The sequence below is a fragment of the Aspergillus piperis genome (genome assembly GCF_003184755.1).
Source record: "Aspergillus piperis CBS 112811 unplaced genomic scaffold BO85scaffold_10, whole genome shotgun sequence".
In the NCBI taxonomy this organism is placed as follows: Eukaryota; Fungi; Ascomycota; class Eurotiomycetes; order Eurotiales; family Aspergillaceae; genus Aspergillus; species Aspergillus piperis.
The window spans coordinates 91370-112940 of NW_020291600.1; the positions used below are offsets into that span (position 1 = coordinate 91370).

Below are 21571 nucleotides of genomic sequence, written 5' to 3' on the forward strand. Positions count from 1 at the left end.
CCCTCCGCCAATTTCTCCCATTCAACTGCATCATGGCCCCGGTAAGATCCTCCGCCTCATGGCTGTCCTCCTTGATGGCCGTGTGTGCCATCCTGTGCCTCTCGGTGCCCGCCAACGCCCTCTACTTCTACATGGACGGCCGCCAAACAAAGTGCTTCTTTGAGGAGCTCCCTAAGGATACCCTGGTTGTCGGTATGATACTCACCACCTGCTCCCCCACTTTATTCACTACTCAATACTAATGCGATTTGGGTATAATAAAGGTACCTACTCTACCGCCGTGATCAACCAACAATCCAACACCTACAATGTGGACCCTAACCTCAAGATGCTCGTCACCGTCGACGAGATCTTCGACAACGATCACCGCGTCGTCTCCAAGCGTGACAGCCACTCTGGTCGCTTTACCTTCTCCGCTGCCGACGCCGGCCTGCACAAGATCTGCGTGACTCCCGAGACCAACGCGGCAACTGGCGGCGGCTGGCTGTCGGGCGCCCCGTCCGGTGCCGTCCAGGTCACTCTGGACATGGCTATCGGTGAGACCAGCAAGATCGAGACGGAAGACAAGGACAAGATGCAGGATATTGTGCAGAAGGTGAAGGATCTGAACGGCCGCTTGCAGGATATTCGTAGGGAGCAGGTGTTCCAGCGGGTATGATTCCCACCACGGGGGATGATGTTTTGGGCAGTATGATCAATGACTTACTAACAATGTGTCTAAACAGGAACGTGAAGCTGAATTCCGCGACCAGTCTGAGGCCACCAACTCCCGCGTGGTTCGGTGGACTCTCATCCAGCTGGCCGTGCTGTCGGTGGCATGTGCTTGGCAGCTTTCGCATCTGCGGTCGTTCTTCATCAAGCAGAAGTTGACATAAACGGGGGACTTACTTTTCTTTTTCTTTGTTCGAGATCGGGGGAGTACAAGTTGGAGAAAATAGGCCAAAAGGAATGAGTGAGAGGTACCTGGTTGTACTTACAATAAACTACTACCTAGCTAGCTATGATCGGTTGTTTAGCGATTATTATTTCTCTCTTGTGTGAGTTTGATGAGTGAATGTAAAATGCATGTATGTGGTTCTGCTGCTACTACTTCGAGGAAACCTTGTGATATCTGCTTCACCTCCCCTGTCTCTATCGATCTGCCGACACATGTTTTCGGGATGCTTAATATTAAGATGACCGGTATTGTTAGTCCCAAGAATTTCTCGGCATCTTGCTTGTCCACTATACGGAAACCAGGTGTTCAAGGAAATCCAATGCATCACAGTAGTCACAGAAGATACGACAGCAGCCGATACTACTCTCCATACAATTACATCAATTAGGAGGACTGATAATACTTACTGGATTAACGTGGCACATATGGTGGTAGACTTTCCCTAGTTCCTTGCTAGTATGGATCACTTGTTCTATCAGAATTGGGTTCCCCCACCAGCAAATCCATCACTGTCATACTTCTACTAACTGAAGTATGCCTGAGAACTTTCCCAATTCAACACAAGCCACATGCAAGTAACTCAGCACTAAGAGTATAATAGATTTCATGGCTATGCTCAATTTCCCACAGCATTTCACGACATCAACCAACTCTTCTCTTTCATGCCGCTATCCGATCTATTCATCCCAAAGTAGCAACAGCTCCTATTAGACTGATTTTGGTCCCAACCACCAGAAGATAATCCACAGACCCCCCTGTTGCATCTGCTCTGCTGCAGCCCGCAGCCTATGCTTTTCCGAGGCATAGTAGCAGAGCAGTGTACTATACCAACCCAACAAATATGCTAGTTCCTGGAGGTAGTCCTACAACAAAACGAACTAGAGCCATCGCAACACTGCCTCCTCGAACACAGAATATCATACGCGGCACTTGTGCTGACAGCTATGCTAACTTACAATCAGAGATGTAGACAGCAAAGCCCGATTGTCGTGGAGTTTTCTAGGGTTTCTTGGCTGCTACTATAAATGGTTGTTTAGTGTGCATACTAAGTATTCTCGGCTATGTCAACCCAAAGGATGATTTGTCTTTCCTTCGCTACTGTCGGTGGCTCGGGTCTACTAAGTTAGTGCTTTTGGAGGGAAGGTCGTATAGATAGTAACAGCGAGATTTATCTATCTAGCATTCATTCAAAGAGTTGGACCATCCAAAAATCATTGCATTCTTTCAAGTTGGACGAAACGTGTGCGTTTCCATCTTTGCCCCCAGTCATCATTTGATCATAAAGGATGCAGAAGATCGCTCGTAAATACATCAGCACTAAAAAATTATTCTTCTAACATTAATGCAGCTGCTCCCTGCAGTAGAAACAGCGCCCATGCTGTGGTACCAGATCCAATCAAGATTCAATGGCAGACAACAACAGAAAAAGAAAGACAAAATGAGGTATAAAGCGGGGGGTGGGAATCAATAACTGAAAAGACCGGAGTATGTATCTATGTCATGTATTCATCGTCGAGTCGTCGGGTTGTCTGGCGGCAGGGGTCGTGGCATCACTGCAAAACCCTAGGATCAATCGCTCGAGATCCGAGAGCTTGTACGGCTTGGTCATATAGCCCTTCATGCCCACTTTCGAGGCGCGACTGAGTGCCTCGTCGGTGACATCAGCGCTGACGGCAAGGACCGTCGGCGCCACAGGCTGATGGGCTGCAGGCGTCGCTATGGGAGGCGGATGCTGCTGCTCAGGCCGACAATTAGGGGGGATTTGACCGTGGTATTCATCTATTAGCTGAAGAATTTTGGACGTGGCTTCGTATCCGTCCATTTCTGGCATCCACAAGTCCATCAACACAACGTCCACCGGTTTCATCTTCTTGCGATGATTCGGAGGATTGGGAATCGGAAACCCGTCTGCCGTGCTCTCGAGCTTGGGAGAGGGGCCTTCTGCTGTGCTTTGGGCGACCAGAACCTCCTGCATGATGCGGACCGCTTCCTTTCCATTACAAGCTTCGTAGATGTCGCTATAGCCAAGGCGCTTCAGCATATGAACCAACACACGCCGATTGATCTTGTTGTCCTCGGCAACGAGGAAGGTGAGTGGATGCTTTTCACCAAGTTTACTGTCATGAGTGTCACCATTAATGTGGCGTGGCATTGACTTGCAATGGGGAACCGAGCGCGCAGGGGTCAACGTCACAGACGATTCCTCAGTCAAACTAGGTGACGGCTGCTGGATCGGCTGACTCGGTGTTCGCAGCGCGGGCGACAGCAACGACGATTCTACCGTCGAGGTGCTCGCACTGGTCAGGCGCGAAGGATCGCAGAGCTGCGGCGGTGTCAACAGCTTGTTCGGAGGAGCCAATGTCGGATCGGGCTGGTTGGCCGGAATTCTGATCTCAAACTCGGAGCCATGGTCGGGACCGGTGGTGCAGGAGCGAACGCAGGTGAGGTCGCCGCCCATTTTCCTGGCCAGACCCTTGGCTACAAGGAGACCCAGTCCTAGCCCATCCTTACTCCGAGTGGTAGATGTGTCTTCCCGAGCAAACGGCTTGAAGAGTTTAGGCAAGAATGCTTCTGGAATTCCAGGTCCAGTGTCCCTCACAGCGATCAAGACATCGTTGGTCTTGCGGCCAACGGTGGCACACACGGTTATCACACCGCTATTGGTGAACTTGACCGCATTGAGGAAAACGCACGAAATCAACTTGGCCAGGTCGCGATCATCCACAAATAGTGTATCCGGTAGCGCGGGATCGACCGACCAATTGATGGTTTTGGAAAACACTTCACCGTTTGATGAGCGTGACCGGATCTCAATCTTCTCCCCCGTGTCGGTCGCATTGCTCACAGCAAAGTCAGGCCGACCGCCAACATGCAAGGATTCATTGATCACTAGACGGAGCAGATCGCGAAGCTTGGTGAACCTCAGCGCGGGGACAACATTGACGTTGATGCCCTCCAACAAGAGATGCGGTGCCGAGCGGCGAACTGCCAGCGATGGTCGGGGATTGACCATGTTGGCCATTACTGCTTCTATCTGATGAGCAGGGGCGGCTTTCATCAACTTCTCGCTTTCGTGGACGGCGTTTTTGACTTCCTCGCTACGGGGAGAAAGTCCCTTTGGCGACACGACGCGTGGGACCTTCTGTTTTGGCGTTGTGCCGATGTTCCATTCTGGCGGATTACTCCGTCGTCGTTTGTACGGATTAACCGTGATGTTGCTTCCTTCGACGAAGACACTTGGCCGGCTGTCGCATGTGCTCAATGGTGTTTGGACGGGTCCGCCAAAACAATCGTCTCTTTCGAGTTGAGGAGTCTTGGGGACTTGCATGTTCAGGTCGTAGGCGTGGACCACGTTGTCTGCTGCTTCGACCGCTCGTCTCGCGCTATCTGTAAAGATGGAAAAATGCGAGTCAGCATTCGGAAAAGGGGATCTAAGAACCGACGAAACACGAACCTTGAACCATTTCGATACTCTCCTTGAGTGTTCGGAAAACGAACCCCGCTTTCGGAGATGGTTTGTCCTGGATAGCTTCGCGAACTGTGGCATGCATGACATCTAGCATCCCGACAACACCCTGCATCGGCGTGCGGAGTTCATGTGACAAACTCCGGGCATAAGGCTTCAATGGGTGAGAGGCAAAGTCGGCTAATCCATGAGGGATGCTGATGTGTGCATCCTCGACAATCGCGTGGCTGGCAGACATACTTCTAGCCTTGCTGTTGCTAGCCTGCTGTGTGTTTGCCGCTTCAAGATCGTCACGGATGTGCTGGACGACCAGATCTTCCAAAGAATACAGTATCATTTCGAGAAACGACCACGAAAGGTTACGCTTCTTCAATCCGGACTCCGACCACATCAGACCAAGGTATGCGAGACATTTGGTTTCCGAGAACAGGGGGACAGCCAGATAGCCTTCTGCAGCGAACGGCAGCTGATCTTGATCGAACGATATGTAGGAGCCCAAATTCTCCGGGATCAAGCAGGGCTTTTCGTGATCCATATGGGACAGGGGATTCCCGCCAGCAAAGTATCTGTGGCGATGCATGCCTGCAGTTTCGTATCCATCATTGTAATAGAATGCCGAGCCGAATAAATATGGCTTGTGGCCTCGTATTTCGTTGACCGACTCGTCCTCCCGGGCCTTGCGAGCAACAAACACGTACTGAGCGTCACAGATCGAACTGATATTCTCCATGAGATGATTCCAAAACTTTTCCGATCCGAGGGTTCGAAGATCCTGCTTCAATTTCACCAGCCGGTCGATTGCCACGTTCTGAGGCGCTCCGATATATCTGCGACCGGACGAATCGGCCTGCGCATCGTCCTCGCGCAAAGTAGATGCGGACGCATCGCTCGGAAGAACCTGAGATTTGCACGGAAGTAACGACATGGTTGGGCCGGATGCAAAGGATTTAGACCATTCTGACTCCGCGGAATCGGGCATGATGTGCCGAATGGTGGGTGCACTGCAGTTCCCTCGATTTGCTGTTAAAGACCAAATCTAAGGCGGAGATACAGGGCTGGATGATAATATGGGAGGTCGCCAGGTTACCGAGGGGGATTGATAAGATATCAATGAATCAAGACCCAGGTTGTTGGAAGGGGCACAGCGCATGGCTTTCGGTCTGTATTGTCAGTCAAACAGGAGCCTCGTTAGCTATATTCAATCCAGCAGGGTGTGTAGTAGGGATAGAAGGAGGCTACCAAGCACAATGCCCGTCCTAGATGGCTCTGGCTCTTCAATACATACATCACTTTGGGGTCGATAGAAAAGATGAAGCCCACGCTGAGCTACACCGCGGGGGATGCTCTGCAAAAGAGCAGGCACCGGCCTTGAAAATTATATTATCCTCCGATAGGATCAAATTGAGTGACTCGAAGGATATTAGGGTGCAAGCTGGTCAATAGAAGACCAAGAGGTTCTGTTGCTTTTGGGGGGGGAGAGGGGAGAAATCTCCCTTTTTTCCGCTTTTTCTCTCCGCTGGAAAGAATCTGTAGGTGATTTGCTGGATGCTTCGGATTCAGCTATATTGTTCGGATTTCCTTTTCCCGTTCCTGAAAACCCCTGAAGATTGATCCGTCTTTCGATTTCTTATCGCGATGGTTGAGAAGCGTTCCCTCGACGACTGGCCGAGTCAAATTCTGGGGCAGAGATTAATGGCACAGACCAACCGGTGAACGGGCGGATGGTGATCGAGAGAGAGGAAAGGATGGGGGGAGAGAGGGGTGCCAGGATGCCAGATCGAAACGGCCAGTAGAAGAGGAGGGATAGGGGCGATGGAGATCGGGAGATGGAGACGGGATTGGGGGGAGGGAGGAAGAGGAGGAAGGAAGAGTGACGGAATGCGAGATAGAGAATCCAGGCCGGGATGAGATGGAGCGACCAGGAATGGGACGATGAGGAGGGGAAAGAAGCGAGCCTGAGAAATCGATGGGGCCAACTTGGGCCGATCGCCAGGTCTAGACGCGGGGAGGCTGAAACGGAGCGAGATGCTGGCAAGTTTTGGACTTCCCCTTCACCAGGCTCTCGCTGGCTTTCGAGACTCTAACTTGTCCCGGCTTTGCGAAAAAGGTTCTGGGGAATCCCAAGTCCAGGATGACTGAAGGATCACACAAAATGGGGAAAAAGGGGATTCAAGGTTGCGATCGACCGGGGGGAGGTCAGCACCGGTTTGGACCCCGTGGCTATCTCTGCATGCCTGCCTACTAAACTTACACTACTGCAACACTCTAGCTAAGGATAAATTATTCTCACTTTGCTCCGGGACCAATTTCCCAGTTTCAGCATTCGTGGGTTGCACATGGTACCTCGCCAGCAGTGGGAAACGATCCATGGATGAAGATGCCTACGGAGGTAGAAGACCCTCCTTCGTCTGATGAGTGACGACCGTCAACATCGTCACCACGCCTTCTCACTGGCTCTTAACTGTCACCGGGAGACCTCCCGACCCAGACTCTACCCAGACTCTTCCTCGTTTGCAACCCGATCGGTTCCTACGACTTCTGCATCATATCTTCATCCTGCAATCATCCTTACCAACGAACCTGTTATGTTCCTCTTTCACCCATCAGTTGGCTTCCCAACAGTCACCCTTTATTTTTCTCCCCAGATATGCACGGACGGCGAGGTCTCGACCGGGGTGGCAGATGCCATTATGCAACTGTGCCATCCGGGCATTCACATTGTACGTATGAGGTCTCCACTGTACCGGAAGGGTTACGAATTTACGGGCCGGGTAACCCACGGCATAAAACTTCCTTAAAGCGTACAGCAGCTATCCCCGTCACGCGGCCCTTAGTGGGAATCTAGAAAATGGAAAAGAGAAAATAGAACCAAAACACTAGACCTCAAAGGTCTGATTCGAATCAAGCTATTGGTCCTGGGGGTGTGCTTTGCAGCATGCGAGGGTGTGAAGACTGATCTGCCGTCGGTATGTAGATGCCTACTACCTGCGTAATAAGCCAAAGAAACCCTTCTTACTGTTGTAATAAGAGCTACGTCGTATTACTCAAGCCCATTATAATTATTAATCAAACAACGGGCCAGACATCGAAGGTAGGAGCCGATGGGTGTAAAACACATGGTAGCTTGTACCCTTCACTCGGCCTATTATGTATTAGGCGGCAAGTCTAGACCCCAAGCATGGCTATCCAGGGCTTGATCATAGTTCATAATACTCATTTTCTGTTTGGTCGATCTCTATCGACAGCACGTATCTTTGAGTCGAGACAATTGGCGCCAGAGACTGCCATCAACAGCAAAATTCCATGTTGAGGGACGTAAATTAAACAGACGAACGGCGTGACATTAGAAAACAATTATACTCCAGAGAATGCCATCTAATCTTGCCTTCCCTTAAGTAGGCGCTTGGTGACCTTGTCCTTTTCTATGATATACACCTGTGCACCCCAACCGGAAAGGGCGTCTCGATCGACGGCGCTGAGCAAGGCTTGCGAGATAGTCTCGAACAGGTCCTCGGGAGACTACACCATGGTGTTAGTACAGACTCGACATCACCACCTTCATTTCCCTCTTCACGAGGGAGGAGTCTTACCAAGTCCGGCTCCCACAGACCCTCGCAGGTACCAAAGAGCTGCTCACTGGCAGTTCCGCTAACAATGAAGTCCTTCGCAAAATCGATACACCCGATACTGTCAAATCCGCAGATGAAAGGCTTCCCCGTTGTGCTGTTGATTCCGGCAATGACGGGGCTGACGAAGAAAGGTCCGAACCGCTTCTCGTATAACGACGAACTGACCAGGTTGGCGAGAGTCTGGGGGGCAATGTTCCGTTCCTCGCGGAGGCGGTACATGTTGACCTTGTACCGGAAAAGGTCGGACACAGTTGACACGTCGGTAGCCAGGCCAGTCAGACCGAGGAAGGTAGAGGGACCGTAGTTGAAGATCTTGGGGAAGTTATTGGAGACAGTCAGGGCCTGCATACCCAACCGGAGATCACAGGCGATTGCGACGCAGTCCTTGCCCACCATGGCGACGCAGGCACCGCCATCTGTTCATCCAAGAGTTAGTAGCTATGATGGTAAGCTGTGCGAAGCTAGTACATACTGATATCGAAAGGGGAACTCTGTGGAAGAGGTCTGTCAGCCAGGTTCGTTCGAGGAAGAGGTGAGGGTCACGCAGCACACATACCATGGTTAACAAAGAATTGCACAACTAGAAGCTCGGAATAAGATTGAGTATGATTTTCCGGGTTAAGTTCCAAGAGATAAAGGGAGATGTGAGCGTGTAGAGGGAGGGTTGAGGCGATGAGAGATGGAAGATGGGCGAAGGATGGATGGATGGAGGAGTGATTGAAGCTCTGCCAGCAACGCGTGGAGCCGCCGAGCTTCTCCCGATGACGCTTGCGCCCGCTGCCTACAATCACTTCCCTCCGCCTTGAACAACCATTTCCCCTCACCCTCCTCATCCTCTTCTCTCACTCTACTGGTCTAGACTTTTGTTAGTTGGGTTTGAATAGATAAGCTGATTACACAGTCGCTCACTGCTGCAAAAAAAAGCCAGTCAACGGCCATTTCCTCTGTCCTATTCTCAACCTCATCTTCCCCGCCCCGCAACACCAATCCCTCTTAAATCATGAGCTCTCATGTCGTGGTTCTTGATTCAACAGCCCGACGAGCTACTATCAAGACGACACCTGGAAAGCATCTAACTGATGTTCTACAAGAAGCTTGTACAAAGCTAGGTGTGGATGCCAGCCAACATGGACTAAAGTAAGCATCAACTACACCCATCTTACGAAGCTCACAAGACTGACGACTTTTGTCAAGATACAAAGGTAAAGAGCTCGATCTTTCATTGGTATTTCGCCTCTCTGGGCTCACTTCCGGCGCAAAGCTGGAGTTGGTTCAGCTCTCCCGTTCGCCCTCCGTCGTCACCGTCGCTCTACAACTGCCTGAATCAGAAGCACGAGGGGCACCCCCAAACAGACGACTCTTGGATAAATTCCCCAGCACGACAACAATATGGCTAGTATTGCGCAAATTCGAGGCTGGGGTTGCTGGAGGTGCTTCAACCCGGAATCTGACTGGACGAGGTGTCCCTAGTGGCAATGAAGGCGCAGGAAGACTCTACTACGAAACCCCGGTCGTTCAGATTATGGAACGGGAACTGTCCTCGTTCACTGATCTGCAGAAGTCTTTGGCACAGCTGGGATTCAATAACGGAAATGTGCTACTGCGGCTGAGTTTTCGCCGTACAGAGGAACCCTTGGAGGAGGCTATGGTCAAGATTCAGGACTACTTCAAACCGTTCGACGACGTGACCCCCAAGGCCGAAGAGCCGCCTGCACCTACAGAGCAACCACCACAGGCCGATACATCCAACAAAGAAGAGGAGGCACAGCAACAGCCCGCATCTACATCCGAGGCACCTTCAACTACTGAACAAACCCTACCAACTGCTCCTACATCTGATGCGCCTGCTGCAGAACCCACCGAGGTACCAGCTGGTTTCTCCCGCCCCATAACTGTGTTCTCTCCCCCCTCCAACACCACACCCCAGTCCGCACAAACAAACTACAACGAGACCGACTACATCCCATCGATCGAACACGCACAGGCACATCAGCGACGACTGAACGCAACCTCCCGACCCCAACGGCTCCCAACGGACGCCGAAATTGCCGCCAAGGCAGCTGCAGAAGAGGAACGACTCGCCGCAGTCACACAAGTAGATGTCAAAGTGCGCCTACCAGACCAAAGCCAGGTCTTGGCCAAGTTCGGACAGGAAGATACGGGCAAGTCACTCTACGACTTCGTTCGAAACTGTCTTGCCGCGCCATTCGCCAGCGAGAAATTCACCATTACATCCTCCCTCCCCAAGACATCTAGCGGAGGACAGCCGGGGAGAAACATTCAAAACATTATCCCCGACTCAGACCAACAGCTGCTGGTCAAGGATCTAGCCATGATCGGCCGTGTGCTGGTCAACTTCACCTGGGATGCGAACGCATCCCCGGCCGCCCGGCAAAGCCGGGAACTCTTAAAACCGGAACTGCGGACACGCGCGCAGGAACTCAAGGTCGAGCAGCCCAAGGACGTAACAGATAACTCAGAAGTTAGCAGGCCGAGGCCGACAAGCACCGGAGACGGGGCTCGTGGCGAGAAGCGGAAACCGGGCGGAATGCCTAAGTGGTTGAAGTTGCCGGGCAAGAAATGAATGATATAGTAGCAGATAGATAGTGAAATAGTCATGATTGATGTCAACAAGCAACCTACGCAATGTACCGTACAAATGAGAGTCATATGGCTGTCTAATACCAACTCATAGTTCCGTTCATTTCCCAACGGATAGTATATAAGTAGTAGTGAAGGTCCTTCGAAGTACATCTACAGTATAAGTACGAGCAAATAAACCTACCAAAAGCAAAACATCATCAACAAGCAAACCAATCCGAAACAAGAAAAAATCCCAGTAGTGCAGTGGTATTGTATTAAACTCCGTTTTTCTAAACCCTTCTCATTTCATTCCCTTTTCGTTTTCCTGTCCATTTGATCCCCGACTCCCCCCAAAGTCCTCCAAGACAAACTTGTGAAAGAGGTCTGTGGGGGCTGAAGTACTGAGATCAAGTCAAGCGCCCCTACCAGCCACGATCCCTCACACGCACACCACGTATTGCGCCCTAGGGGCTAGGGGCTAATTTACAACTCGGAGGAAGAGAGAGAGAGGGATGTATTGAAACATAAATGTTCTTGTTTCTCACTTTCACTTTCATTTCATTTTTTGAGGTTGGGTGTGGGATGTTTTCGTTATCTCATTCTTGGCTAATAGGAGAGAGAGAAAACTGGAAACAGGAGATATTTGAAGGAGAGAGAAATGGAAAGCTTAGTGAGCGCCAGTGCGGCGGGCCTCGGCGATGACACGCTGCATGTCCTCGACCTTTCTCTTGCCACGGCCGAAGGTACCGAGCTGTAGAAAATAGTATGTTAGCAGGTGGTTTTGGTATAGAAGAGTTGGAGGAAGTTGATAGGTTGGTGATTCAGATTGCTTGCTTGCTTGCTCGTTTTGCTCGATGGTTTCGCGGTTGGTGTGTTGCTTGCTTCGTCGGTGGCTTGTTGTTTCCCGCTGGCATTCATGGTTGGTTGGTGATGGATGGATTGTCGACGGCGGTTTCTTCTCCAAGGTAATGTCCGGTAATAATGATGGGTCCGTACATGCCGATCAAGCGTAATCGTGGAGACGTCGAAATACATGATGCACGTAGACAACGGACCGAAACCGAAAAGACAATCGAGCGAGCAAGCGGACAAGCAAACAATCGAACCTCCCAACCATACCTTCCCTCCAGATAACAAAGGCAAGGCATTGGCAAACGTACTCTCTTCTTGGCGAGCTTACGAGCGCGCTTGTCCTGAGTGTTTCTCAGGAGTTCGATGATACGACGCTCATAGGGGGCAAGACCGACAACCTCGCGGGCGATCTCACGAACGAAGGCCGTGCGGCGGGAAGACTGGCCCTTGGTACGGCTGATCCGGGTCTTGGGGGTGTTGAGGGGGGTGGTTTTCTGCAAGATATCAATGACATGTTAGTCCGATTGTCCTTGAATCTTTCTTGTGTATTTCAACCGCGAAATTCCCCATGATTGGAGATATCAAAGCAGCAGTAGTCTGATATGATCCAGCCGAGTCGGATGATTTCAATTCCCAGCTCCCAATCTTTTCCATGTCGAATGTAAAGGTCAAAAACTTGTCGGGTCGTTGTAAAGGAATCCTTCCGCCGCATTGCAGACAAAAAAAGACCCTTCTCCGGACATATAATTCTTAGATTCCTCCCAAATTTCTCGGCCTTTTCCTTTTCCATTCCCATCCAAATTGTACCTTTCCGCAAACCGCTCACACGCTTGAAATCTCGTCGACTCGACCGGACCAAATCTTTCCACGCGCAAAGACAAAAACGGGACACTCAAAAAACAAGCTTCAGGACAGGGGACAACGTACGTGGCCCTTGTTCAGACCGACCACGATTCCGGAACGTTCTTGCGCCATCACGACGGTTGGGACGACTGCGGGTTGGCGACGACGGAGGTTGCTGCTGGGAGTTGTCGAAGTCGAGGGGCGTCGGTGCGGATGGAATCGCGATAGACTTTGCTGGGTTTTGGTTGGCCGTTGCGGCAGTGCGTAGCGAGCACTAGGGCTTAGGGTTGGTTTGCCCGCCTTTGTCATGTGTTAATGCCTGAGGTGTCAACCCGTTATAGCTACTTTGGGTTTAGTTTAGTTTAGTTTAAAGAATATATGGGGATTTTGGATCAATGCGGAGTTTCCATCTATGAGATCCTGCTCAATTTCACCATCTCCGTCGTTCTCATACGCAACCCACTCTACTTAGAATATACTGAACTGTTACTCGTACTCTTTCAGAGCAGGCCCAGACTCAATCTCCACCTGCACTGTCTTCAGAATTCCATCCCTCGGCAGTTGTTGTTTACATCCCTCCTCCTCCACCCGGAGCCCATCGATATTAGAGTGGAACCCCTTCTCCCCATCTCCCTCCGTCGTGCCTGTTGTAGTCATGAAGAACGTTCCGTGAAATAGTCCGATCTCCCCCATCTCCCAGTCCGATCCGGACCGCACCAGTTCGGATCTGCCTGGATCGGAACTTGGATGCCAGGAAAGATGCGAAACAGACTGTCGAGCCCCAGATCCGTTGCCTGTGCTGGGTAGTCTTCTCTTGAATGTAGTCAGACTTGCGGTGCTTATGCTCCTGACGAGTGTCTTGGCTTTTTGGGAGATGTGTCTGTAGAAGCTCGGCAGGGCCGGTAAGCTACTGGCGATAATTCCAGAGGTTATTTCCGCCGTTCTAGCAGGACATGGTTAGTTATATATATCAATCCCTAAAGAAGGACACTTTGGATAGGATTGAAGGAAAGGTATCATCTCCTACGTCCATAAAAGCTCAGGAAACGCATCGTAAGTATTATCCGTTGTGTTGCGGTTTTTGACGCTCCAATGCAGACGCATCACGCTGGCGAGACAGCCGCTATATTATCCGTTGCAATTAGCGCTGTTTACTTGTCGTTGAAGAACATGATGGAACAATTCAGACTGGCAAACTCACAAAAGACCAGCTGCAAATATAGCTGTAATGCCTACTTTCTTCCGTAAAGTGATTTGCAACCGCCAGACACATCTGATGGGCATCAGCAGCATCATGATATCCGAGACGACGTTCACGATAGACGTCACAAGGACAGGTATGGCAGCATCAATGCAACGACCCGGGACAGTCTTATCCCAGATCCTTGCTCTTGGTGTGCATTCGAAGATCTTCACGATAGTATCCGCCAGGTAGAAGAAAAAGTTAAGCCCCATCAGAATCTGTATGAACCACCACGGGTTACACTTAGGAGATGGAGCGAACACCCGCAAGTAGAGAAGGAAGATGGACAGTTTGGTGAGGAATATCAGAGGCCCATAGAGAACCTGCGATGCATTTATCAGCTATATCTCAAGGTCAGTAGCTGTGGCAGATATGCCTAGTTAGATTGGACAGGGTCGTTTTATACTTTGGCGAAATCACTCAGATCATGGGGATCAACCTCCCATTGATGAACACCGATTCCATGTCTGTCTGCCTCGAGGGAGATACCGACAAAACCTAACAGTCCGAGCTAAGTAGTAGGGATGCGGCATGAGCGTATGATACGGCAAGCAGGAGTTGTTCCATACCCAAGCCAGACAGCAAGTCCCTAGAACACAGCTCATCAGCACCTCATCAACGAGCCCAAAACGAATAACAACAAGATCCCACATACAGTCTTCCCAACCAGGCGCTTTCGTGATATGGATCTTCGAATACAGCCGCATGGCAACAAAGCCAGTACTCAGGACAAGACACGCCGTCTGAGTGACCACATTCCAAGGCTGATGCGAGTAGCGATAGTCATAAGAGGGTGAGGAAGAGTTTCCATTCAAGTAGACCTCAGCCATGGTTTCGTCCACCAGACAAAGGGAAAGAGCTACATCAGCAACAATCCCATTAACTAGGCCTACCAAGCCGACAACCGGAGTTTATAACCCTTGTTCTGTTCCTGGCCCCAAGGCGACAAACGTGATACATTCTAGGGTGTAACTAGTTCTTGCAGGACCCTGTCCTTGCTAGCCATGAGGATCAAACACTCGTCCCAAACGAAGTTGGAAACCCTTTCCCCTGGATAGTAAGGCGTCACAACCTGCCGGGGAACTGGTGGGTGGTACAACTCTGGGAGGGTTGTGGAAGTGCCCACGCCAATGGGTCGGGGAAAGTACGCTGCAATGCTAGTGTGACCCTCTCTTTGCTTGTCGAGCTTACCCTGGTGCTTCACCGTCTCATTCACTGGCTGTTTCGATTCGCTAGACTCATCGACCATGTTTCTGACCCAAGGGCATGGGTTACATGGGACAGCCGTGCGTGATCGGAATCAAAGTGAAATACCGAATCTTCGTTGTAGCAGAGAGATGAGCATTCTCACATACAGGTCTCGTGAGGGCTCTTCTAACTCCAAGGTCACGTCTGTCTTACATGCCAATTTTTCTCAATGGCGCCTTTGGGGTCCAACTGTACGACAGATGTGGGAAGCATTCTGAAACCGAAATATCAGACTTGCCCATGGTCCCGGATCGTAGCAATTGCCATCTTGGGTGCGGATGTCACACGCCGAGAAAGATATTAGTGGATAGATTATATTGTTATGGGGAAACTTGGCTAAGGATGGATTGTCTGATTCTCATGACTCGCTTCAATGCATGCTGCTTTCGCTGAGTTTTACATAGACACGGCGAACACCCCACCAAGACCTTCCTCCCAGCTCTCCATCAGCTCGCCACAGAACACCTCCAAAGCAGCTGTGTCCAGAGTCTTTTCCAGCTCGGTACGGAGCTGGGTGCCATCTTCGCTTCCAGAACCAGCCACGACCAAATCAGTCAGCGAGCCGAGAACACCGGCAGCAGAGATGAAAGACTTGAGGGCTCGAACATTGGCTCGCACACCCTGATGGACTTGGCGTGTCCTGTCAGCCAACTTTTCGACACGTTCTTTCGGCAGCTTGCCCTTGGTGCCCTTTCTCAACCCAACTGTGTAGAGAAGGGACAGGGCCTTAAGCGAGTCGAGTACCGTGAAAAGGCTATGGAAGTACCTCCAGGACGGAGCAGTTGGGGCCTCTGGTTTCACGTAGATTGCCGTATTGGATATTACTGGCGAGATATTGGCGTCGTTCACAGTGACGTCGTTGAGCTTGGACTCCAGCCACTCCTCGACTTGGGTGAGACAGGTATCCACCTGTTCCGAGGTGACTGACTTCGATCCGTTCAGGAACAAAGCCAAGGTTAGAATGTTAAGGTTCACCCTGGCACTTTCGATCTCTGACGGGGTCATTTCAACTTCCGCTTCAGGTCCCACAACATCCTCAAACCTAGGCAACTCAGGTTCCACAGAGACGGGTTTCTGAGCAGTCATAGATTTGAGAAGGTCAAAGAGATGGTCAGTCATCCTTGTCGATTTGATCCATTGATCCTAGACTGGTCAGCCATATCCACGGGTCGCAGGACGAGAATTAGCTTACACGAGGCAGGGGTCCCAGGCGCATTCGCTCCTCAAAGGTGGGTTGGCCAGGCGTTTCGCAATTCATGAATGCGTCAAAAATACGCTGGTCGACCAGAGGTGATGTATCTCTCGCTGTTATTTGTGTGAGCAACACACCTCGGACTAAAGATAACCTGACTTACCCATGTCTTGGTAACGACCCATAGGGTCTCCACCAGCCAGTCGCTGTATGCGTCTCACATCCAGAGCCCACATTCTGCGGCAAATACTCTGCTTAAGGCGTTTCTGCAGATCAATGGTGCCTTGTACGTTGAAGTAGCTTCCATAATCCAATCCCTTAGAACGATTCCTAACAGTCGTGACATCGGCTGTTTTGTAGAAGTTGAGTGCCTGGATAAAAGCAGACTGGGGGTTGAAGTCTTTGTACTCTGCTCCCTCGATTGGTGGTGCAGAGTGCGGGTGGATAGTCGCGAGACGGGTGAAGAGGTTATGAGCAACCGTCTCGAACTGTATTTGCTTCACCGAGAGTTTACTGAACGTTTTAAGGGCAAGAGATCCTGCGCCAAGACGGAGGTAGATCCTCACGAGAAGCAACAGTGCCTGGTAATTATGAGGCGAGTCAACCAAAAGACGTTCCAGGATTGCTGCTGCGCGAATCAGAACAGTATCCGGGACTTGCTCGCTGCTGTCGGGAATCCATGCGCCACTAAAGCGAATCAAGCTCATGGCCGCAAGCAGACACAAGTCATCACTGGGCTGACTCTCGATAGTAGAAGGTGCTGAGCTCTTTTCGGGGCGCTCGACTTCGCGATAGACCTGCAGGCAACGAGAAACGAACTCCTCAACCTTTGCCTTGGATGCATTGTTTTCGTCTGCCGACAGTAAAAAGCAGTACTCGCACTTGAGCGCATTGATCTTTGCAACCTCCTTTAACGGAAAGGGTTAGCCGGAGTTAAGCCTTTTCGAGCTTCGTGACTTACATCAGTTTTACCAGCTGCGCTTGCAGATACGTATTCTACAAACTTCAACACAGAGCTTTTGTCCAGTGTTGGAACGTAGCTTCGCAGATCGCCAAAGCAATAAAGCTTGTGCTTATTGCGATCGAAGTACTCTTGACAAGCGGTTATCAGGTCCTCGGCCTTCAGAACACCCGCCTGGAAGGACCAGTGCATCAGGTCAAGTCGAGCCAATTGCGCATTGCGGGACTTCGGTACAGCCGCAACAAACTCGTCAACAAACTTCCGTGTCGCATCCGTGGTTCTTGGGCATAACGTTAGCTGCTGTATATGCCACACAACGAAGCGGAGCACCTACTCTGAAGTGTTGATGTTCTTGGTTGCAGCAATGAGCAGGTGCCAAACAGCCCAGTCGTCACGCTCCTGGAGAGCTTTTTGTTCAGCTTCGTTCGTCGGGATCGCAAGCAGCCCCTTGGTGTAGGCCAGACCGTCGGTCCACATCTGAGCCTTTTCCAGGCTCGAAAGCTTCTCTCCAATAAATGACCAGTCATTCTGGATCACGCGAGAGCTGATGCCAAGATTTTCGCTATCGAGGATCTTCACAATCTCGGCATGACGTTCTTGGGATTCGAAGATCTTAATAAGCAATAGCAACTCCTCGGCCGATTGGATAGCTCTGGGAGGGCTCAGCAATTCCTTCTGTTTTCAATCATCACCATTTTGTTACACCATTGAAGCCATCGAAGCAGACTCATATCGGACAGAACGTCCAACGGGGGTCGGGGGTGAAATGGAGAAGAACATACCGAATCGGAAGGAACACTTTCGGCAGCCTTCGAAATCATACGGTAGGCCAGCATTCCAAAAAGTTTGCGATCAGCCTCGGAGCTAGCCTGGTCGATGGAAACGAGGTAGCTAAGGAAGATGGCCCACAAGTGGTACTTCCTCGTCTTTGGGAAGTTACTTTGAAGAGCCATAGCAGCCTAAGAATCCGCCAACGAGAGACAATCATCAGCTTCGGAAACCATGAACAATGCCCGTGCAGTGTACCGACCTTTTGTGCGGACTTCCAGTCGTCGCCTTCAAACGCATATTCGAACCATCTCATTTGAATATCCAAGTCTTTCGAATTGGCCTTCGAGGCCTTCTCCCAGATACTCCTCAGTGTGTCCGCATGGTTGGGCAGCCGCTCCAGCGTCTCATGAAGGATATCGAGGGTGTCGAGATCCGTTGTGGGCGGTTCAGCTTTGCATAATTCGAGGGTCTCTGAGATACCGCGATTACGGTTTGCGTCGTCGGCGTGACGGAACAGGATGTTTGCCTTCCATGCCTTTATCCATTAGTTAGCAGATGTATGTTGACAAAACCACGGTAAGCGATTGAAGGTAGCGTTTTTATATGCATAAATAGAGCAGAGAATTATTACCCACTTTAAGGAATCTTGTGTCTTCGCCTTTCTTGATGCGCTTATCAATCAGTTGAAGAGCCTGCTTAAGGTTCTGCCCATCAATGGCATCTTGAACCTGCTTGTTCCGCCGATGAAACACGGCGTCACTGGTGGACATGACGAGAGGGGCAGACTCGGAGAGTCGGAGGGGTACAGATCCCAGGGGTCTATTTAATTATAAGAAGAACAAGGAGGCAGGAACGTATGCTGCGCGATCAAGCACAGCACACGGTGTGCGGGGTAGTATATACGGCGATGATGAGGGGAGAAATTAAGGTGCCTGTCTCCTCATACTTTCTTTATCGGCTTTCTGCTGAGTTTGGTGGGCGGGGAAGCTCTGCGGGAAGGCGGTGACCGCCGGGGAATTTGATGCTTGCGGCAGCCATCAGTGTGCACGAGTAGTATGGAAAGTATGACTAGTAACATTATTTATTTTTATCTAAGATCTTTGAGACATCTAGTGTAGCTTTGGCAAGGTGGGCTAGAGGAGGAAGACACAGGGTGTTAGCTCTATGTTGTGCTCTGTAGAGCATTAGGTAGCAGTACTACCGGTAGTATATTTTAGTAACTAACCCGGAGTATACACTTCGCCAATTCAGTTCAATAGGACGGTACTTTATTTGCTTGTCCAAACTTCTATTTACTAATACTACCACTAGTGGTTCGGTGAAGCAACACGACTACAATGATGCTGCAATAGATATCATAAAGCTAACAAATTCTGGTATTGTGAGTCAAGAGTTGGGACCGGGGTTACTATAATAGTGACACATATATTATACAGATAGCAGAAGCCAGACCAATGACTGAAGCCATGCAGTATGAACGCCAGGAAGGATCATGACCAAATGAGACCTCCCCCACTGTACAGACGAACCGGGGAATAGTGAAGGAAGGCCAGGTATATCATGGCAGAAATCGTAATCGCTTTCCCGATAACAGCAGCAGGTGTTGGAAACAGAGTTTTCGTCAAGTCACTGAACATATAAGCGGCTTGCTGGTGCATGGCTGAGACCGCCGAAAAGTAGCATTCATGTCGATGGCCTTGGGCTTGAACAAAAATGGTAGCACACCAATGAGAGCAAGAGATAAGTGAGAACATGGTTCTGTCTCAGAAGATATTGAAGGACTGGTAAATACAGGCGCGCTGACAGGGCGACTATGATGGTGGCAGTTCCGAATGCAAGCCAGTGCAGCATAGGAAACCCAAGAAGCCCTCAATTAGCGTTTTGCTGCAGACGAGCCAAGCTTCTTTTGCGTTAACTGGAGAGATGCGTTAGTCCATCTATGACCGAAAGCAATCCAAGAATAGGCGTGCAATCATTCCCCCGAGGGGTGATCTCAGCAAGGGAGTGGCAAGGCCGCAGAAAAAGAAGCGTAATGGTTCGTGCTCACCCATTCCTTCTTACAATCCCGATAAGCCCTGGATAGTATTTGGTCAGTCTATGGGGTAGATAAACCACAAAAGGCAGGCAACTCCGGAAAGGAGTTACTCTAGCCACTTGACAGGTAGAAGACGGCACCATATATAATTTCTCAGAGACAAATGACAGCAAGTCAACCAATCATAGCGACTGAGTAGAAGGCGAGGAGATGCCTGTGACGAATTGGTGAACTCACTGGAAATAATCCGAGCACATCTCCTTATCGAAGCCATTGCGCTTCATGCACTTGAGGCTTCGATCTGCGAAATCTTGACATGGGTCAAAGTATTCGCTTGCCGGTTTGCTAAAGACAACAGGTGAGTGTCAGTAATGAACTCTTATCTACAAGTAGGTGTCATGGGCTAGCAGATCGACCTTGTCCCCTCTCCCTTGATGGATGGAAACCATTGAATCGTTGGAGCAGCACGAGAGAAGTCAAACCAAGAGCTCGAAGATTCGAGCGCGTGATTGCGCTCTATTATTTAAAAAAAGGAGGAGAACATTGACGGTGAGAATCAGAAAGAGGCGAACGCCTAAACATACCTGGTGAATTTCCGCTCCACCCGCTCCCAAGCATTGGGATTGGTTTGGTCGGATGGGGTTGGCTGTTTATCAGATTGGGAAGCCATAGTCTGTGATGAGCCGAGCAGGCGAGTGCCAGAATCCGGAGCGAGTTAGGGTGACTGCGAGAGGAGGAAACTCTAAACCCAAGAAAGGAGATAACCGGGATATTGCGGGTGGATGTTGAATGTTGATGAGGATTAAGGATGGCAGTAGTTGTACCAATCGAAGCGACCGGAAGAAAATCCAGACCCGCCAGTCTTGGCGTGGAGATCTCATCCCCGAGAACTATGAGAACCTTAAAATGGAATCCCACTGATGCGGTTGAATGTCGCACACGGTTGAGAGAATATAGACTACGGATCCTGCCTAAAAGCTAAAGGTTCTGATCTAATGCTTCAGTCCTGACTTAAGGTTGGTCGGCTGCGAGCGATTCCATTCTGAAAGATGGACTATAAGCTCTCAAGTACTTTTCGCCCTGGAAGTGTGGAGCCATCAACGCATTATACCAGAGAGATGGAGATTAAGCCCAGAGTAATTACGAGTTCAGAGGGGCTCAATTACAATAATGACTGACTCCAAGACATGTACTGCATCTTTTTGGGACGCCATCTGCAGTGGTTACCGCTCATTGCCATGGCATTCCGGGATATGCTTGCTTTTCTTTCTCCCCCGTCTGCACTATTCTACAGATAGTGTCAAGATGATCAGCAGAGCTTGGTAGCGTTTTCGGATAGCGTACATGTTGGTTGCAGATGCTGTCTGACTTTATTCCCGTTCGTCACATGGTCCTGCCCATGCTACTACAAAGGCTGCTGATTCGAGGAAGAAAATCATATCCAAAGAAAGCTATTGGTAGGATGGGGCAGTTACAAGGCATGTCTGCTTATTTCGTTGGGTAGCCCATCCATGCTAAGAGATAACCCCATCTGGCCATATCACAGTAATGTTGAACAATGAAGCTAGCCTGTAAACATGCAAGCACTGATAGTATGCATCACGCCCACTACACCGTCCGTATAATATAAGATAATATGAATCATGAGCCCAGTGTCCATTTGTGTTTGCATACCCACTGCGGGTATACGAATCAGCCGGTGGACGTAATTATCGAAACGTATTCCAACCTTTACTGCTCACACGCAGAGGGCATCTACAGTGCCGTTGCTCTAATTGGGTCAAGCAAGAATGCATTTGGATATGACCCGT

At 50.2% G+C, this 21571-nt stretch overlaps 8 protein-coding genes across 8 annotated transcripts; 2 read left to right on the forward strand and 6 right to left on the reverse strand.

The window, feature by feature from the left end:
- Positions 1 to 32: 32 nt before the first annotated feature.
- On the forward strand, positions 33 to 875 carry BO85DRAFT_373443 (emp24/gp25L/p24 family protein; the record flags this gene model as incomplete). The annotated part of the gene is made up of 3 exons (XM_025656082.1): positions 33 to 192; positions 264 to 652; positions 726 to 875. The coding sequence occupies 3 exons, from the start codon at positions 33 to 35 to the stop codon at positions 873 to 875; spliced, it is 699 nt and encodes a 232-aa protein (XP_025514900.1).
- Positions 876 to 2085: 1210 nt separating this feature from the next.
- Positions 2086 to 5789, reverse strand: BO85DRAFT_478173 (sensor histidine kinase/response regulator). Its single transcript, XM_025662884.1, has 3 exons — positions 5652 to 5789; positions 4392 to 5563; positions 2086 to 4324 (listed from the first exon to the last, which is right to left on the reverse strand). Exons 2-3 carry the CDS (start codon positions 5380 to 5382, stop codon positions 2436 to 2438), a joined length of 2880 nt encoding a protein of 959 aa, XP_025514901.1. The 5' UTR covers positions 5383 to 5563; positions 5652 to 5789; the 3' UTR covers positions 2086 to 2435.
- A 1526-nt stretch (positions 5790 to 7315) lies between these two features.
- Positions 7316 to 8755, reverse strand: pup3 (proteasome core particle subunit beta 3). The gene is made up of 4 exons (XM_025657046.1): positions 8589 to 8755; positions 8505 to 8523; positions 7994 to 8448; positions 7316 to 7922 (listed from the first exon to the last, which is right to left on the reverse strand). Exons 1-4 carry the CDS (start codon positions 8589 to 8591, stop codon positions 7779 to 7781), a joined length of 621 nt encoding a protein of 206 aa, XP_025514902.1. The 5' UTR covers positions 8592 to 8755; the 3' UTR covers positions 7316 to 7778.
- Positions 8756 to 9032: 277 nt separating this feature from the next.
- BO85DRAFT_373539 (putative UBX domain protein) lies at positions 9033 to 10616 on the forward strand (the record flags this gene model as incomplete). Its single annotated transcript, XM_025656085.1, has 2 exons — positions 9033 to 9169; positions 9227 to 10616. 2 exons carry the CDS (start codon positions 9033 to 9035, stop codon positions 10614 to 10616), a joined length of 1527 nt encoding a protein of 508 aa, XP_025514903.1.
- Positions 10617 to 11282: 666 nt separating this feature from the next.
- BO85DRAFT_372718 (60S ribosomal protein eL36) lies at positions 11283 to 12442 on the reverse strand (the record flags this gene model as incomplete). The annotated part of the gene is made up of 3 exons (XM_025656052.1): positions 11283 to 11366; positions 11776 to 11961; positions 12395 to 12442. The coding sequence occupies 3 exons, from the start codon at positions 12440 to 12442 to the stop codon at positions 11283 to 11285; spliced, it is 318 nt and encodes a 105-aa protein (XP_025514904.1).
- Positions 12443 to 12796: 354 nt separating this feature from the next.
- BO85DRAFT_421712 (uncharacterized protein) lies at positions 12797 to 14383 on the reverse strand (the record flags this gene model as incomplete). Its single annotated transcript, XM_025657941.1, has 5 exons — positions 12797 to 13253; positions 13338 to 13433; positions 13512 to 13894; positions 13960 to 14051; positions 14209 to 14383. 5 exons carry the CDS (start codon positions 14381 to 14383, stop codon positions 12797 to 12799), a joined length of 1203 nt encoding a protein of 400 aa, XP_025514905.1.
- A 723-nt stretch (positions 14384 to 15106) lies between these two features.
- Positions 15107 to 18659, reverse strand: BO85DRAFT_398085 (MDM20/NAA25 family protein). Its single transcript, XM_025657047.1, has 8 exons — positions 18361 to 18659; positions 17985 to 18260; positions 17737 to 17913; positions 17289 to 17629; positions 16955 to 17234; positions 16157 to 16901; positions 15994 to 16106; positions 15107 to 15944 (listed from the first exon to the last, which is right to left on the reverse strand). The coding sequence occupies exons 1-8, from the start codon at positions 18493 to 18495 to the stop codon at positions 15198 to 15200; spliced, it is 2814 nt and encodes a 937-aa protein (XP_025514906.1). The 5' UTR covers positions 18496 to 18659; the 3' UTR covers positions 15107 to 15197.
- Positions 18660 to 19099: 440 nt separating this feature from the next.
- BO85DRAFT_449715 (coiled-coil-helix-coiled-coil-helix domain-containing protein) lies at positions 19100 to 20619 on the reverse strand. The gene is made up of 4 exons (XM_025660213.1): positions 20345 to 20619; positions 19998 to 20105; positions 19773 to 19800; positions 19100 to 19640 (listed from the first exon to the last, which is right to left on the reverse strand). Exons 1-4 carry the CDS (start codon positions 20428 to 20430, stop codon positions 19599 to 19601), a joined length of 264 nt encoding a protein of 87 aa, XP_025514907.1. The 5' UTR covers positions 20431 to 20619; the 3' UTR covers positions 19100 to 19598.
- Positions 20620 to 21571: the final 952 nt, after the last annotated feature.

Excerpts from the sequence above, each read along its gene's own strand:
- BO85DRAFT_478173 (XM_025662884.1), bottom strand. The coding sequence starts at position 5,382 with ATGCCCGATTCCGCGGAGTCAGAATGGTCTAAATCCTTTGCATCCGGC. Across the intron at positions 4,325-4,391 it reads GAGTATCGAAATGGTTCAAG|ATAGCGCGAGACGAGCGGTC; the intron begins GTTCGTGTTTCG and ends CCATCTTTACAG.
- pup3 (XM_025657046.1), bottom strand. Across the intron at positions 7,923-7,993 it reads GTCTGTGGGAGCCGGACTTG|TCTCCCGAGGACCTGTTCGA; the intron begins GTAAGACTCCTC and ends ACCATGGTGTAG.
- BO85DRAFT_398085 (XM_025657047.1), bottom strand. The coding sequence starts at position 18,495 with ATGTCCACCAGTGACGCCGTGTTTCATCGGCGGAACAAGCAGGTTCAA. Across the intron at positions 18,261-18,360 it reads AAGACACAAGATTCCTTAAA|GCATGGAAGGCAAACATCCT; the intron begins GTGGGTAATAAT and ends TAATGGATAAAG. Across the intron at positions 17,914-17,984 it reads ACTGGAAGTCCGCACAAAAG|GCTGCTATGGCTCTTCAAAG; the intron begins GTCGGTACACTG and ends GCGGATTCTTAG.
- BO85DRAFT_449715 (XM_025660213.1), bottom strand. The coding sequence starts at position 20,430 with ATGGCTTCCCAATCTGATAAACAGCCAACCCCATCCGACCAAACCAAT. Across the intron at positions 19,801-19,997 it reads ATGTGCTCGGATTATTTCCA|GGCTTATCGGGATTGTAAGA; the intron begins GTGAGTTCACCA and ends AATACTATCCAG. Across the intron at positions 19,641-19,772 it reads GGGATTGTAAGAAGGAATGG|TTAACGCAAAAGAAGCTTGG; the intron begins GTGAGCACGAAC and ends GCATCTCTCCAG.